The 17,372-nt window shown below is 32.4% G+C and overlaps 1 protein-coding gene and 1 long non-coding RNA gene across 2 annotated transcripts in view; both read right to left on the bottom strand.

Annotated features, from left to right (window-relative positions):
• LOC127737949 (general transcription factor IIF subunit 2-like) overlaps nucleotides 1-17,372 on the bottom strand; it is an 89,216-nt gene that overhangs the window by 18,993 nt on the left and 52,851 nt on the right. The window contains exon 7 of the mRNA XM_052248920.1: nucleotides 16,268-16,411. Within this exon, the coding sequence (XP_052104880.1) occupies nucleotides 16,268-16,411 (144 nt within the window). The remainder of the gene's footprint in view (nucleotides 1-16,267; nucleotides 16,412-17,372) is intronic.
• Nucleotides 8,087-13,730, bottom strand: LOC127737960 (uncharacterized). Its single transcript, XR_007999893.1, has 2 exons — nucleotides 12,574-13,730; nucleotides 8,087-9,110 (listed from the first exon to the last, which is right to left on the bottom strand). It is a non-coding gene; the product is annotated as an uncharacterized LOC127737960 (long non-coding RNA).

The raw sequence follows: 17,372 nt of genomic DNA, 5'->3' as shown, positions 1-17,372 counted from the left end.
GTGCCAATGCTAATGCAACTTCATACCAAATATCATTGACCTACCACTAGTTGTTTACCATAAACTAGACCTAATCACAAATTAATACATTGTTGTTGCCGCGGCCGTCACCGCTGCCGGAAACAGCATACCTATATGGGTTTTTAAGAAATGAATTAAAATGCAAAACTTAACCAATAGCATACCTATGTCTCGCTTTTTGACTCCGTCAAGGCAAGACAAAAACTGATGAAGTGAGAACAACAGAAAAGTAACTCTCCTTACAATATGGTGACAAAATCAATATATTGTATGTAGTTTGTTTATGTTGTTAACCATATGATTAAAAGGTTTTTTGAAACCACAATAGTACATTCTTTAAAAATCATCTGATAAACTATTATATTTGAAACATATATGCAAATAGATATTGTTAAAAGTAAAGGGAAACTTTATTCACTAAAATTATCTATTAAAAATTTTACAATTATTTTAAACAATTTTTGGATTAGTTCTTTTCTATTTTTTTACAAATATATGAGACCCTTTCCATGTATTTACACCAAATGTTTATATGGGGACAAGGTGTGTTTGAATTTATTTAGTGTTAATCTTTTTTGCATTTCAATTGATTTTGCTGATATTTCTTACTTCACTTACTGGTCTAACATCAAACATTTACAGACAGTTACCATGTTCGAGTAACATATATATACAGCAAGTTGAAATATAACTAAAAATAAATGGAGAATGTGTCTATGGGCCACAGACGCCGCCGCTTGTAAATATGCATGAGTCAACTTCCACATACAGATGCAAGATTCACGTAGTTAGGACCATTCAGCAATTTTTATGTTTATAAAGGGGCATAACTCGTGAACGGTAAAAAGTGACGCCACCCAATTTCGAACTTGATCTGTGCTTTGTGATAATAATCAATGTGTATAAGTTTCATAACATTTAGTTGAGGCAAACTAAAGTTAGAGAACGGGAACGAAAAATTCAGCAATATTTTTGTTTATAAAAGGGCATAACTCATGAACGGTAAAAGTGACGCCACCCAATTTTGAACTTGATCTGTGTTTTGTGGTAATAAGCATTGTGTATAAGTTTCATAATATTTGGTTGAGGCAAACTAAAGTTAGAGAATGGAAACGAAAAATTATAAAGGGGCATAACTCGTGAACGGTAAAAAGTGACGCCACCCAATTTCGAACTTGATCTGTGCTTCGTGATAATAATCAATGTGTATAAGTTTCATAACATTTAGTTGAGGCAAACTAAAGTTAGAGAACAGGAACAAAAAATTCAGCAATATTTTTGTTTATAAAAGGGCATAACTCATGAACGGTAAAAGTGACGCCACCCAATTTTGAACTTGATCTGTGTTTTGTGGTAATAAGCATTGTGTATAAGTTTCATAACATTTGGTTGAGGCAAATTAAAGTTAGAGAATGGAAACCAATTTTGGGGACTACGGACTGGAGGGAAAGGACAGACAGACAGGACAATATACTTTAACATGCAAGCTAGGAAAGATATTCAAGGTCAATGAACCATGACTGAAGGTACAAGGCCAAACAATTTACATGGAAATGAGACGTGCCAATGCTAATACAACTGCATACCAAATATTGACCTAACACTTGTGGTTCCCCATAAACTGACCTAATCACAAACTAATATATGTAAACTAAGAATAAAATGCTTCGCTGGGCGCAGCTTGATACGACCGCAGAGGTCGAACCCTGAACAGTTGGGGCAAGTATGGACACAACATTCAAGCTTGATACAGCTCTGAATTTGGATTGTGATTAAATATTTGACACAGCATAGGTTCTGACACAGAAAGAATGTGGTCTAAGAACTTCATTTTTTTTAATTTACCTATTATGGTCCAATGTCCAAAATCAAAATACATGGTTAGATTCAGCATATCAAAGAACCCCATATATTCAATTTTTGTTGAAATCAAACAAAGTTTAATTTTGGACCCCAACTTGAACAAACTTGAAAACTGGTCCCATAATCAAAAATCTAAACACATGTTTAGATTCAGCATATCAAAGTACCCCAAGAATTCAATTTTTGTTAAAATCAAACTAAGTTTAATTTTGGACCCTTTGGACCTTAATGTAGACCAATTTAAAAAACGGGACCCAAAATTAAAAATCTAAAAACACGGTTAGATTTGGAATATCAAATAACCCCAACAATTCAATTTTTGATGAAATCAAACAAAGTTTAATTTTGGACCCTTTTGACCTCAATATGAACCAATTTGATAGCGGGCCCACAAAATAAAAAATCTAAATACATAGTAAGATTCAGCATATTAAAGAACCCCATATATTCAATTTTTGTTGAAATCAAACAAAGTTTAATTTTGGACCCCAATTTGGACCAACTTGAAAACTGGGCCAAAAATCTAAAATCTAAATACATGTTTAGATTCAGCATATCAAAGAACCCCATATATTCAATTTTTGTTGAAATCAAACAAAGTTTAATTTTGGACCCCAATTTGGACCAACTTGAAAACTGGGCCAAAAATCTAAAATCTAAATACATGTTTAGATTCAGCATATCAAAGAACCCCAAAAATTCAATTTTTGTTAAAATCAAACTAAGTTAAATTTTGGACCCTTTGGACCTTAATGTAGACCAATTTAAAAAACGGGACCCAAAATTAAAAATCTAAATACACGGTTAGATTTGGCATATCAAAGAACCCCAATAATTCAATTTTTGATGAAATCAAACAAAGTTTAATTTTGGACCCTTTTGACCTCAATATGAACCAATTTGATAGCGGGCCCACAAATAAAAATCTAAATACATGGTAAGATTCAGCATATCAAAGAACCCCATATATTCAATTTTTGTTGAAATCAAACAAAGTTTAATTTTGGACCCCAATTTGGACCAACTTGAAAACTGGGCCAAAAATCTAAAATCTAAATACATGTTTAGATTCAGCATATCAAAGAACCCCATATATTCAATTTTTGTTGAAATCAAACAAAGTTTAATTTTGGACCCCAACTTGGACCAACTTGAAAACTGGGCCCATAATCAAAAATCTAAACACATGTTTAGATTCAGCATATCAAAGAACCCCAAGAATTCAATTTTTGTTAAAATCAAACTAAGTTTAATTTTGGACCCTTTGGACCTTAATGTAGACCAATTTAAAAATCTAAATACACGGTTAGATTTGGCATATCAAAGAACCCCAATAATTCAATTTTTGATGAAATCAAACAAAGTTTAATTTTGGACCCTTTTGACCTCAATATGAACCAATTTGATAGCGGGTCCACAAATAAAAAATCTAAATACATGGTTAGATTCAGCATATCAAAGAACCCCAAGAATTCAATTTTTGATGAAATCAAACAAAGTTTAATTTTGGACCCTTTTTACCTCAATGTGGACAAAGTTGATAACGGGGCCCAAAAATAAAAAATCTAAATACATGGTTAGATTCAGCATATCAAAGAACCCCATATATTCAATTTTTGTTGAAATCAAACAAAGTTTAATTTTGGACCCCGATTTGGACCAACTTGAAAACTGGGCCCATAATCAAAAATCTAAATACATGTTTAGATTCAGCATATCAAAGTACCCTAAAAATTCAATTTTTGTTAAAATCAAACTAAGTTTAATTTTGGACCCTTTTGACCTTAATGTAGACCAATTTGAAAACGGAACCAAAAATTAAAAATCTAAATACACGGTTAGATTCGGCATATCAAAGAACCCCAATAATTCAATTTTTGATGAAATCAAACAAAGTTAAATTTTGGACCCTTTGGACCTCAATGTGGACCAATTTAAAAACGGGGCCCAAAATCCAAAAACTTAATACACGGTTAGATTCAGCATATTAAAGAACCCCAAGAATTCAAGAATAAAACCCCATTGAAATTGATCAAGAAATAAGCAATTTATATGAAGTATCTTCTTTTGCACAATACTGTGCAATTGAATATTTCTTGCTATTGTGCAATACTGTACAATTGACAATTTCTTGCTATTGCGCAATATTGTGCTATTGGATATTTCTTGCTATTGCGCAATACTGTGCAATTGAAGATTTCTTGCTATTGCGCAATACTGTGCAATTGAAGATTTCTTGCAATTGTGCAATACTGTGCAATTGAAAATTTCTTGCTATTGCACAATACTTATTATATAATAATTTACACATCCTGTTTGGTGTGTATCTCCTACCATATCATTATTATTTGCTTTTAAATATTAATCAGAAATAACCAACTTAAAATGGAAAATTTTAAAAGAAAAAAAAAGGAAAAAAAGAAAAAAAAAAAATTCCCCCTCCCCCCAATTTTTTTGAAACCCCTTATGATTCATCACCTCCAAACTCAATCCCAGCCTTCCCTTTGTGGTATGGTACCTTGCAGTACAATTTCAGAGAGATCCATACACTTGAACACAAGTTATTGTCTGGAAACTAGAAAAATGCTTATTTTTGGCCCCTTTTTGGCCCCCAATTCCTAAACGTTTCAGGCAATTACCCCCAAACTCAATTCCAGCTTTCCCTTTGTGATATGGAACCTTGTAGTACAATTTCAGAAATATCCAAACACTTACACACAAGTTATTGTCATGAAACTAGAAAAATGCTTGTTTTTTGCCCCTTTTTTGGCCCCTAATTCCTAAAATTTTGAGGCAATTACCCCCAAAATCAATTACAGCCTTCCCTTTGTGATATGGAACCTTGTGGTACAATGTCAGAGAGATCCATCCACTTACACACAAGTTATTGTCTGGAAGTTACAAAAATGCTTATTTTTGGCCCCTTTTTGGCCCCTAATTCCTTAACTGTTGGTACCATAACCCCCAAAATCAATCCCCACCTTCCTTTCGTGGTATTGAACCTTATGGTAAAATTTCATGGAGATCCATTCACTTAAACTAAAGTTAGAGTGCGAAAACCAATGTGTCTTCGGACGATGCCGGACGACGCCAGACGACGACGACGACGACGACGACGCCAACGTCATACCAATATACGACCAAAAAATTTTCAATTTTTGCGGTCGTATAAAAACATTCAAAGTCAATAGACCATGAATGAAGGGGTGGGGCCAAATAATCAACATGGAAATGAGATATGCCAATGTTAATACAACTGCATACCATATATCATTGACCTACCACTAGTGGTTCCCCATAAACTGACTTAATCACAAACTAATACATGTAAGCTAAGCAAAAGTATCAAAGTCAATAGACCATGACTGATGGGGGCAAAGCCAAATAATCTCCATGGAAACTGGATGTGCCAATGCTAATACAACTGCATACCAAATATCATTGACTTACCACATGTGTTTTTCCATAAATTGACATATTCACAAACTAATACATTGTTGACGCTGGAAACAGTATACCTATGTCTTGCTTTTTGACTCTGTCAAGGCTAAAAATGAAGTTGCTTTGTGAGGAATCTATTTGTAAAGCAAAATTTCAAACTAATTTTTCACAAAACTATAGCCTGCTGTTCTCATCATTTGCTATATTAAGAGAGAATTGATTACATTATATGGTAATTATCTTTTTATCTTAATCTGTTTTCATTCCAACTTTAACCAGAACTTTTTCTTGTGAACTTATAATTGATAGCATCATTGTAGAGAATGTCAAACATTAAAAAGTTAAATTTGTAAGTGTTTACAAGGATAATAATTTCTTTTGTCATTAGATCTCCCACTCTACAAAAATAACCAGTCTTCCTATGCAGTATTTTACCTATGGCCCTATGACATTTTTAAGCATCATGTATTTATCTTATGTATAGTGTTTAACATATAAGCTGTTACACTGTTACTGAGTTTCATTTGTCAGTGTTTGCAAGGGTAATAAATAATGGTTTGTCATAAGATTTCCACTGTGATACTCTACAAAAATAACCAGTCTTCCTATGCACTGTTTAACCTATGACATTTTTAAGCATCAGGTATTTATCTTATGTAGTGTTAAATCTATGAGCTGTAAAACAATTTAATGAAGTAATTTAGGTCCAATAGACTTAATAAGATCAAATGTAGGTTAACTAGAACAAAACTCATATGTGATTTGAAACTATGTTCTATACTACAATTATAATAAAATCTGACAACACCTGCAACAATGAATGAACAAAAAGAAAGTCCAAGGGTAATAATTAGGTCAAAAGTAAGCCAATTGGAATAATATTCATAGTGTATCTGTAACTTTTTAAAACGATAGGCTTCCAAGCATCTGAATTGCTCACATGGTAAAATATTATAGGCTTCCAAATGCAAGCATCTGAATTGCTCACATAGTAAAATATTATAGGCTTCCAAGCATCTGAATTGCTCACATGGTAAAATATTATAGGCTTCCAAGCATCTGAATTGCTCACATGGTAAAATATGCAATGTAAATATCATTAGCAACAGTGGCAGTAATCTTTTACACAGCTGGTAAGATTGTGATCCAGATCCACTTGGAAATTTTTTTTATACAAATGGTCAGGCCAAAAACACATAAAGGATAAAATTCATTATTTCTGGGCTATCATATAAGAGGTCAAACAAAAGGAAAATGTTGTATGATTGCCAATGAGACAACTATCTACCAAAGGTCAAAGGACAAGGATGTTGACAACTGAAAACTAGTACTAAGTAGGGACGACAGCACACTTCAGTCAAATGGAGAGATGAGCTCATGAATACAAAATATATACTCATAAAACTGTACACCTTTAAGTGTAATTTGAAGTCTGAATGTTTGTGTTTCCAGGCAAGGAATAGAGTTCATGTAAAATTCTAAGTTGAAAAGGGTAGAACTACAAAAAAAACTTAATGGACCATAACATCCTACCCACAGGCATATCTGTGTATTAAGAGCTTGTCTCACAGAAAACCATGCAAAAGTGTCCAGGAGTGAATTTTGCGGAATCTCTTGAAATTTGGTACACACAACACTTAGGCCATGCCAATATCACTTGCAAAATTTTTTGCTTAAATTTTATCGGATAGCAGAGTTTTACAGCGCCATCTATTTTCTCCCTTTTTTTACGGGAAAATTTCCAAATTCAAGGTTTTTTTATGAATTTTAATCCAACAAATAAACAGTTCTAGCCATGATAAATATCTCTTTTGCCCAATGCATGTGATAAAGCATTATTAAGGAAATAAAATTATGTAAGAAATAAATATATATTTGATTTTTTTTAAGTAGGGCCTGTATATTTATTAAACAGGTGTTTGAGGATTTGGCTATTTTACCAAATTTAGGACCTGAAGAAATGCTAAAATTTAGAAAAGGTGAAGCTGTAATTAAAAGATGAATATATCAAAATGAACTACTATGATAGCTTAAAGAAATATAAAAAATCCACCCACGGCAAATATTTAGAAATATATTTATTATATATCACTGTACGGCTATTTTTCATAGTATTTTTATAAAAAACTTCATGTAACAAAAACTTTTTCTTAACACAAAGTCACAAATTAGGGTGCAATTCTTATCAAAATGAGTGATTTTATACTTCGACTGCTGTTTCTTATTAATTCAAAGCAAAATCATAGTGAAAACGATAATCAAAGTACTAAAAGCTGTCATGGAAAGACGGTTAGATTCAAAATACATGCAATTAGCAATTTGAAACTGCTAATTGCATGTTTTGTCTTTAACCTGTTTCCTTGAGTATATCTGGCACCTGCTTTTATATGTACTTTAATAATCATAATGAAATATAAGCACAGAAATGTGCTGAATCGGCATATTTATTCAAATGTAATGTTGTTGGAAATTTTCCATGCTACTCATGAACATTAATTTGTGTGTAATTATGCCCGTTATTCAATATTTTGGTCCAATAGTACCTGATATGGAGGCTGTAAAATTAGAAAAACACAAATCCTAACATTAGTCAAAATGAAAAGAGCTTGGTTACATGTAGGTCAGGTTTGAAAAGGTGATGACAGAATATTTTTTTATCAATTTTTAACTAAAAAAAACAAATCAGAATCTTTTTTTTTCCAGTGTAAATTACACAAAATTTTAGCTTTTTTTGTTTGTTTTTATACAATAAGACACTGAATCCTTTACATTTCTTTTTAATAGCCCATAATGACATTCAAATGATTAATCATTATCATGATTATAGAATTTATAGTTCATAAAATCATTGATACCAGCTGACTTGGCAAAAACTGATCAACTTTCAATTTACAGCAAAAGTAGCAATATCTTTGTCTTTGTACTATTCTATGAATTGTCACTTCCATTCTGGCTTATAATTCTCATTGTATATTCACAAAAACAAGATCAACACATCTAATATCTATCATGACTAGCATAATTCTTATTTTGGGTAGGTTCTCTCTATCGTCACTTATTCACTTTCATTTTCAGAAACTAACTGTAGGTGGTTGAGGTCTCTGATTTTTCGTACAGAAAGTATGCATTGATTCTTTTAGTTTTTTAAGTTGTTAATCGGTTTCCTTTTTAACAAATTATCCAACTTGGGCAACTATTGCAGTTTATGTAATTTGGAGCTTCATTATAATCATGATTATCATGATTATGACTAAATACCATGATTACATAAAATATGGAATTTTTCCAGTTCTACACCAGCTTCACAGATACATGTATAAGTAGTTTTGGACTTGCAGTGTGAATCTTAATACTTTTCTCTTACTGCTATGTAGCCTTTCCAACTCCATTTTCTGAATATCTGCTGACATTTTATTCAGTATCCTACATAACTGCTAAGTTCAATATATCCACCATATCCACACATGAATATTTGCACTTTGAAGCCTGGAAATTCAGTCTTGTCCTATCCTATTAAACATGTACTATAATTTCTATCCTTTTGAAACATTTTGTACATGTTTTTTCAAGTATGAAATTTCTCCACAACTTCTATCATGATTTATGCAGATCAGGACATGCACAGAAAAAAATTAACATGTGCATCATGCTAAACGGTAAGTAGCTTTGACTGTTGAAATTTCATTCATAGGCGGCTTGTTTTCTTGTACATTGTACATATCAGTTATACTGCTCTAGCAATGAATAGCTTCGGAAGTATGTGCTCACTGAATAGCCTGGACGACCTGAAACATGAAAAAATTACATTGTTAGATATACAAATATAATCCTTTTGAACAGAAACCAAAATATGACAGAAAGAAACAACATCTTATATATATAATAAAAAACAATTTTAATACAATCGACAATGATGTTGGGTTGCTGTCCCATTGACATATAATCCACATCTCCTTTTACTCATGTGCATGATGTGTGCAAAAAACTGATGTAACTATACATGTACATGTATGTACATACTAATATGATAACTTTAAATTAGATTTTAAAATCCCAACCTTAAAAATACATGTATTCCAGCCCTGAGAACAATTTCGATTTCGCCTGCATGGTTAACATTGAAATGTAAACAGAATTGGTTAATTTAAATTTTAACTTACTTTTACTCATTTTTAAAATAACGAATTTCAATCATGACAATACTTATGAGAGTGAGAGAGTATAGTATCATGCATGGCAATACATAGTCCCCTACCGGTTAAAATTTCATTATACTGGAGCAAAATGCTATACTTAATCTATAACTTGGCATGGTGTATTGTAATAAATATCAAGTCAATATCTACAACCATGATAAAAAATGTGCGGAAACCTGAATATTTGAGTGAATTTATTAAGTCTATTGACCATAACTCTGGGCAAAATCATCGGAACGGAACAAAATTTGAACTTGATCTGTAACTTGTTATGATGAAAATAGATATCAAATATCAAATCAATATTTTCAAGCACAAAGAAAAAAAGTGAGGTAAACTGATTTTCCCAACTGATGGAATGACAGACAGACAGATAGACGGAGTGCAAACCAAAAATTCAATGCGGAGGGGGCATTTAGTTTTACCCTTGTCCGTCCATACGTACGGACGTCCCAAAATTGGTTTCCGTTCTCTAACTTAAGTTTTCCTCAACCAAATGTTATCAAACTTATACACAATGCTAATTACCACAAAACATAGATCAAGTTTGAATTTTGGTGGCGTCACTTGAACCATTCTAGAGTTATGCCCCTTTATAAATGGAAAAATTGCAAATTTTTTCATTTCCGTTCTCTAACTTAAGTTTGCCTCATCCAAATATTATGAAACTTATACACAATGCTTAGTAACACAATACACAGATCAAGTTTGAATTTTGGGGGCGTCACTTTTACTGTTCTCGGGTTATGCCCCTTTACAAATTTTTTTTCCAAAAATATCAATGTCATTATTCAAGTAATTTTTTTTTAAATTAGAGTTATCTTCCTTTGTCCATGATTATAGTTAAATCAACTACAATCAATGCTTTATACAATACAATGTTTAATTTTGCCTTCCACTGATAAAACACAGATCAAGTTGAATTTGGGTAGTGTCACTTTAACCATTATTGAGTTATGCCCCTTTATAAATCGAAAAATTGCAAAATTTTTAGTTTCCATTCTGTAACTTAAGTTTGCCCCAACCAAACATTATGAAACCTATACACAATACTCATTACCACAAAACTAAGATCAAATACAAATATTGTTTCCGTTCTCTAACTTTAGTTTGCCTCAACCAAATGTTATGAAACTTATACACAATGCTTATTACTACATAATACAGATTAAGTACGAAATTCCGTGGCGTCACTTTTACCATTCTTAGTTATGTCCGTTTATAAACATAAAAATTGCTGAATTTTTCGTTTCCATTCTCTAACTTTAGTTTGTCTCAACCAAATGTTATAAAACTTATACACAACCGTTCTAGAGTTATGCGTGTTAACAAATATAAACATTGCTGAAATTTTCGTTTCTGTTCTCTACTTAAGTTAGCCTCAACCACATGTTATGAGACTTACACACAATGCTTATTACCACAAAACTCAGTTCAAATTTGGGTAGCGTCACTTTTACCGTTCTTCAGTTATGTCCCTTAGCTTTATAACTATATGATATGCAAGCGGGGGCATCATCTGTGTCCACATGTGGAACAATCCACATTTATGTTGTATAATGATCGATAATTGTTTTAAACAAAAAGTGTAAATTTTGACAATTGAAAATGAGGGATTATTAGCAGATTGTTATAAAAATAATAAGGAGACGTGGTATGATTGCCAATGAGACAACTATCCAAAGTTCAAATGAAGTGCATGTATGTAAGCAATAAGAGGCAACCATTTGACCTTCAACAATGAGAAAAACCCATACTCATACAGAATCACTGGTTATAAGTACTGGACATGAAGAATGTCAACTGAGAAAACTAACAGCATATTTTCATATCAAAATAATATACGAAAAAACCAATATATATATATATGACAGACAAGAACCAACGACAACCACTGTTTCTGTTAAATTAATTCCCAGTTCATATGAAAGATAACAAAAAATTTAGAGCTTGACATAGATGATACATGTACTATACCTGTTATTGTAATCTGCATGTTGATAGATAATACATACGACATGTACGAAGGATATATATATCACCAATGATTTTGATTTGGGAATTTTTGTCATTAGGTTGCTGACTTTATTAACCCTTTTATTTATTTTATGTATTTAATCATTTGTTATTGTAAACAACTTGAGCTCTTTTCACAAAAAATCTTGCAACATTATTGATCGAAAATTATACTGAAATGTAATGCCTAAAATTTGGTTTTGGTACATATGTCATGTATGTTTGCAATGTAAGAGACAAATGAACAGCTTTGCCATTAGCTCCTGTTGCTGTTACAAAAATAAAAGTTCAATAACTTCTCAATGCCATATCAGATGGACGGATGGACTTACAAAGTTATACCATAATAAGTCCCATAAACGGGCATATAAAAAAGTATTGCCTATTGGAAATATATGTAAATTTTTTGGGGCCCTTTATAGCTTGCTGTTCGGTGTGAGCCAATGCTCCGTGTTGAAGGCCGTACCTTGACCTATAATGGTTTACTTTTATAAATTGTAACTTGGATGGAGAGTTGTCTCATTGGCACTCATACCACATCTTCCTATATCTAGTAAATACATGTATTATTATATATCTTGCCAAAATTACATTCATGACATTAATATTTATGTACATGTATACATGATGGATATATGTATTTGTCACAAAAAAGTGAATGCAGGGACTTTCTATACTAACAAAGTATAGACTGTCACTGGTGACTGTTACCCGGGAAATCCCCCCCCCCCCCCCCCCCCCCCCACCCCCACCCCCCGGAAAGATTTTCTTAATTGGGCTCGTCAGAGACTCTGGACTTGGAATCCTAAACTGTAAAAGGATTACAGCTGCGGTTAAATTTCCTTAGAACTACACAATACTCGCAATACAATCATAACAGAACATCGACTTACACAGTGCTTATTTGTTTTACGGGGGGGGGGGGCTTCATACTAACCCCTCGAATCCCCCCTGGCTATAATGGGTGTGTATTGGCAGACCCTTCTTTGGTGCTTAATATTATATATGCAGACAATGATTCATTTGTTATATTTACCTGCTGTAGTTTACATGCTGTATGTGTCTGTTCAGTTTTCTGTACGGAAGTCCAAGACCTGCTTTTAACTTGACGTTCGTTGTGGTCATAATAGCAACAGCAAACTAAATTCCTTCTTCTCTTCACCTCAACATAATCTCTCTGTGTCAGCTCTACGTTTCTATTATATCTGACACTCAGTGACAGGACATTTTCGTGCAGAAGCACTGAGCTGACAAAATGTGAGAATACTCAAGAATTTTCTCTTCATATTGCAATATTGACATCAATACAAAGTGTGATGTATCTTTATGCCACTCAAAGAGCTTAGGTAAGGTCCTACTAACACAAAAAGGCTTAGTAAGTTAGTTGCTAGTGTCAGGGAGGTCTGCATATGAGCAGTTACCTTCTTTATAGTCTTATGGAGAACAATTTACAGGGAGATAACTCTTGATAACAATTATTTAATGAAAGTTACAATATCTTATTTATTCAGATGTTATACATTTGCAAAGTATCTTATCTGAATAAAATCTTTGAAATGTTCAAAATTGAACATGTAAAATGATAATAACATCATATTTTGTTTGATATATACCCAAAACTAGTTTAGTAAAAAATGTGGGAAAAGGCTTGAGGTGGGTTTTTAGAGTTAAAAATAAGGCTATTTCTACTAATTTGCCATGGGTGGATTTTTTATATTTTTTTAATCCAATAAAAAGGTGTGTAAAGAAATTTATTTCATGTATTTATGTGCTCACCTTTTCGAAAACCAGTGACTTGAACTTGGCTAGTAAATGACATATACAAAATAAGGCATTAAAGAGAGCACCCTTTCAGTGTGCCAAAAAATAGAAAATGCTTTATAAATGCATAATTTATGATCTTTCATATCTATTTCCACAATATAAATGACTAGAAACCCAATAGAACTAATTTGATGACTTTTAAAGTACTTTCAACTAAACATATATTTGAAGGTTTTTTTTAGCTAATTTTATTCAATTATGCAAATTAGCTTGTTACTAAAAATAGACACAATTCAGAGAAGTCTAAAACATATTTTCTGGTTTCCATTGAACCTAAGATATCAAAAAACTTCATTAGCTGGAAAAGTTTTAACCACCCTCCTGGACGATTTTTCAAATTTTGCATGGTTTTCTGTGAGACAAGCTCTTAAAACAAGGAATTATTTGAATCTGGAATAATTTTTAATTCTGGAAAATTGATGAGAAATTTATGATGAAAACTAACCCAACTAAATAGGGTTAGCCATGCGCGCATGGCTAAGGGGGGTTAGTTAGTTCATACTGAAATGATAGTGAAAGTAAAATTAACCTTAGCCATGCGCGCATGGCTAACCCTATTTAGTTGGGTTAGTTTTCATCATACATTTCTAATCAATTTTCCAGAATTCAAAATTATTCCAGATTCAAATAATTCCTTGTTTTAAGATCTAACAATGTATTCAGTTCCTTGTATATAAAGTAACGCATGTATTACACTGTATGTTCTGACAAAATTTCTAAGTTCAAAGGGGCATAACTAAATAAATAGGGAATGTGTCCATGGGACACAGATGATGTACCCGTTTGCATATAACGTTATAAAGGGACATAACTCAAGAACAGTAAAAGTGACGCCACCAAAATTTGTACTTGATCTGTGTTTTGTGGTAAAAAGCATTGTGTATAAGATTCATAACATTTGGTTGAGGCAAACTTAAGTTAGAGAACAGAAACGAAAAATTCAGTAATTTTTCATTTGTTCAGGGCATAACTCTAGAACGGTTAAAGTGATGACACCAAAATTCAACCTTGATCTGTTTTTTTGGTGGTAATAAGCATTGTGTATAAGTTTCAAAACATTTGGTTAAGGCAAACTTAAGTTAGAGAATGGAAATGAAAAATTCAGCAATTTTTCCATTTGTAAAGGGGCATAACTCTAGAACGGTAAAAGATGACACCTAAATTCAAACTTGATCTGTGTTTTGTGGAAATAAGCATTGTGTATAAGTTTCATAACATTTGGTTGAGGCAAACTTTAGGTTGAGAACAGAAACCAAATGACGTACAGACAGACAAGGGTAAAACTTAATGCCCACTCTGCTATGGCGGGGGTATAAAAATACTCAATGAACCCGAACATCTTAACCATATGCAGATGTGCATATTAGGATCTCACAATGTACAAAATAATAAAATGCTCCACTGGGCGCAGCTTGTTACGACAGCAGAGGTTGAACCCTGAACAGTTGGGGCAAGTATGGACACAACATTCAAGCTTGATACAGCTCTGAATTTGGATTGTGATTAAATATTTGACACAGCATAGGTTTCTGACACAGAATGAATGTGGTCTAAGAACTTTAAAATTTTTAATTTACCTATTATGGTCCAATATCCAAAATCTAAATACATGGGTAGATTCAGCATATCAAAGAATCCAAAGAATTCAATTTTTGATGAAATCAAACAAAGTTTAAGTTTGGACCCTTTTGACCTCAATGTGGACCAATTTGATAACGGGGCCCAAAAATCAAAATACATGGTTAGATTCAGCATATCAAAGAACCCCCTATATTCAATTTTTGTTGAAATCAAACAAAGTTTAATTTTGGACACCAATTTGGACCAACTTGAAAACTGGACCAAAAATCAAAAATCTAAATACATGTTTAGATTTAGCATATCAAAGAACCCCATATATTCAATTTTTGTTAAAATCAAACTTAGTTTAATTTTGGACCCTTTGAACCTTAATGTAGACCAATTTGAAAACTGGACCCAAAATTAAAAATCTAAATACACGGTTAGATTCGGCATATCAAAGAAATAATTGTTGTCAAAGATTTTACAAATCTAATGCGCCATACTGTGCAATTATATATTACTTCTCGAAATTTTCAAATTTCCAATGGAGTTTGCAATCATAATTACCCATTTAAATTTACCATAGTGCTAACTTATTCTATTTTGTAATTAAATTTAAAATATGGTGTCAAATCTTTCATATGGATTTTTTTGTAAAAAAAAAAAGATGCAACATTTGCAGATATTTTTACTGGTCTTCCTTTATAAATATGCATTTATTTAAACATAACGTTGTATTTGGATTACCTCCCTTACACTGCTTTTAAATTGTATTAATTGTTCATTAACCATTACTTTATACATAATTTAAAAGCAGTGTAAGGGAGGTAATTCAAATGATGTATTTGATTTATCTCCCTTACACTGCTTTAAATTATGTTTTGTACTAAACTATTTGTCTATTAACCAGGACAACCTTGTTTTTCCCCCTTTCTTGCCCCTAATTCCTAAACGGTTTGAGCCATAACCCCCCCCAAAGCAAATCCTAACCATCCCTTTGTGGTATGGAAACTTGTGGTATAATTTCAGAGATCCATACACCGTTCCACAAGTTATTGTCTGGAAACTAGAAAATGCTTATTTTTGGCCTCTTTTTGGCCCCTAATTCCTAAACTGTTAGGACCATAACCCCCAAAATCAATCCCAACCTTCCTTTTGTGGTTATAAACCTTGTGCTTAAATTTCATAGATTTCTATTTAATTATACTAAAGTTATTGTCTGGAAACCAACTGTCTTCCGACGACGACGAAGTGATACCAATATTTGACCGCAATATTTTTTGCGGCCGTATAAAAAGAAGTTTGTCCGGATTGACAACTTGATTATAAATTATTAAACTTACAATTGGTTGATTAGTCACCCGTACTAAATCTTTAACATTGTAATACTGATGTTTCTCAAAAGCTGCAAACAACTTCTCCATAACAACATCTTTTGAATCTCTCAATCTTTTTCCTTCATTCTTCATCTTTTGCTGGTGTTCAATCTGTCAATTATTCATTTCAATCACATTTTAGTAGGTGAAAATGATGTTAGACAAGTTAATTGAAAAGAAAACACTGCCCCCTTATATCATCTATTGAAGATCATTTAAACCATAAAAAGAAATTGAAAATACTGTAAATTTGAGTGAAAAAAAAATGTAGCTTCTACTGGCTGTATAAGATAGTTATAAAGTTTCATTAGATTGTGCGAAAGAATCTAGACAAACAGTACTTAATCTAAATTCCCCGAACTCTGAAACACCATTTTGAAAGTTCATCAAAATTAATCTATATTAACTTGTATTCATGGGCTTTCAAACTATAATTCAGTGGTTGTTGTTTGTTGCTGTATATCATATTTGTTTTTCGTTCATTATTTTGTACATAAATCAGGCTGTTTGTTTTCTAGTTTGAATTGTTTAAATTTGTCATTTCGGGCCTTTTATGGCTGACTATGCAGTACAGGTTTTGCTCATTGTTGAAGAACATACGATGATCTATAGCTGTTATGTAATTTGGTCTATTACTTAATTTACTTGTTTTAATTGTTTTACATTTGTCATTTTGGGGACCTTGTATAGCTTACTATACGGTATGGGTTTTGATCATTGATGAAGGCTGTATAGAGACCTTTATTTGTACATAGAACTATGTCTTTTTGTCTCTGGTGGGTAGTTGTCTTATTGGCATTTTTACCACATCTTCTTATTTTCATACTGTGTGAAAATTTCCTAAGACTTAATTAAAGAAAATAAGATAGTTTTGAGACATGCTTGTAATTGCTCCAATTTTTAATGACAGTAGTCATGATACTAAGGACAAATCATCAAAATCAAGAGAGTTTGTCTTCATAAAATTAAATGTTGTCTTTATTAATATTTGTTCAGTTGTGCTAGTGGAGTACTTGTTTTAGCTTAGCTAGTAGAATGGTTACTGCTTTTTGTGCTGTGCCAAGGATTCCAG

The sequence above is a fragment of the Mytilus californianus genome, unplaced genomic scaffold, assembly GCF_021869535.1.
Source record: "Mytilus californianus isolate M0D057914Y unplaced genomic scaffold, xbMytCali1.0.p SCAF_4, whole genome shotgun sequence".
Classification (NCBI taxonomy): domain Eukaryota; kingdom Metazoa; phylum Mollusca; class Bivalvia; order Mytilida; family Mytilidae; genus Mytilus; species Mytilus californianus.
Note: the sequence above shows the minus strand (reverse complement) of the source record. Positions and strands in the feature narration are given on the sequence as shown.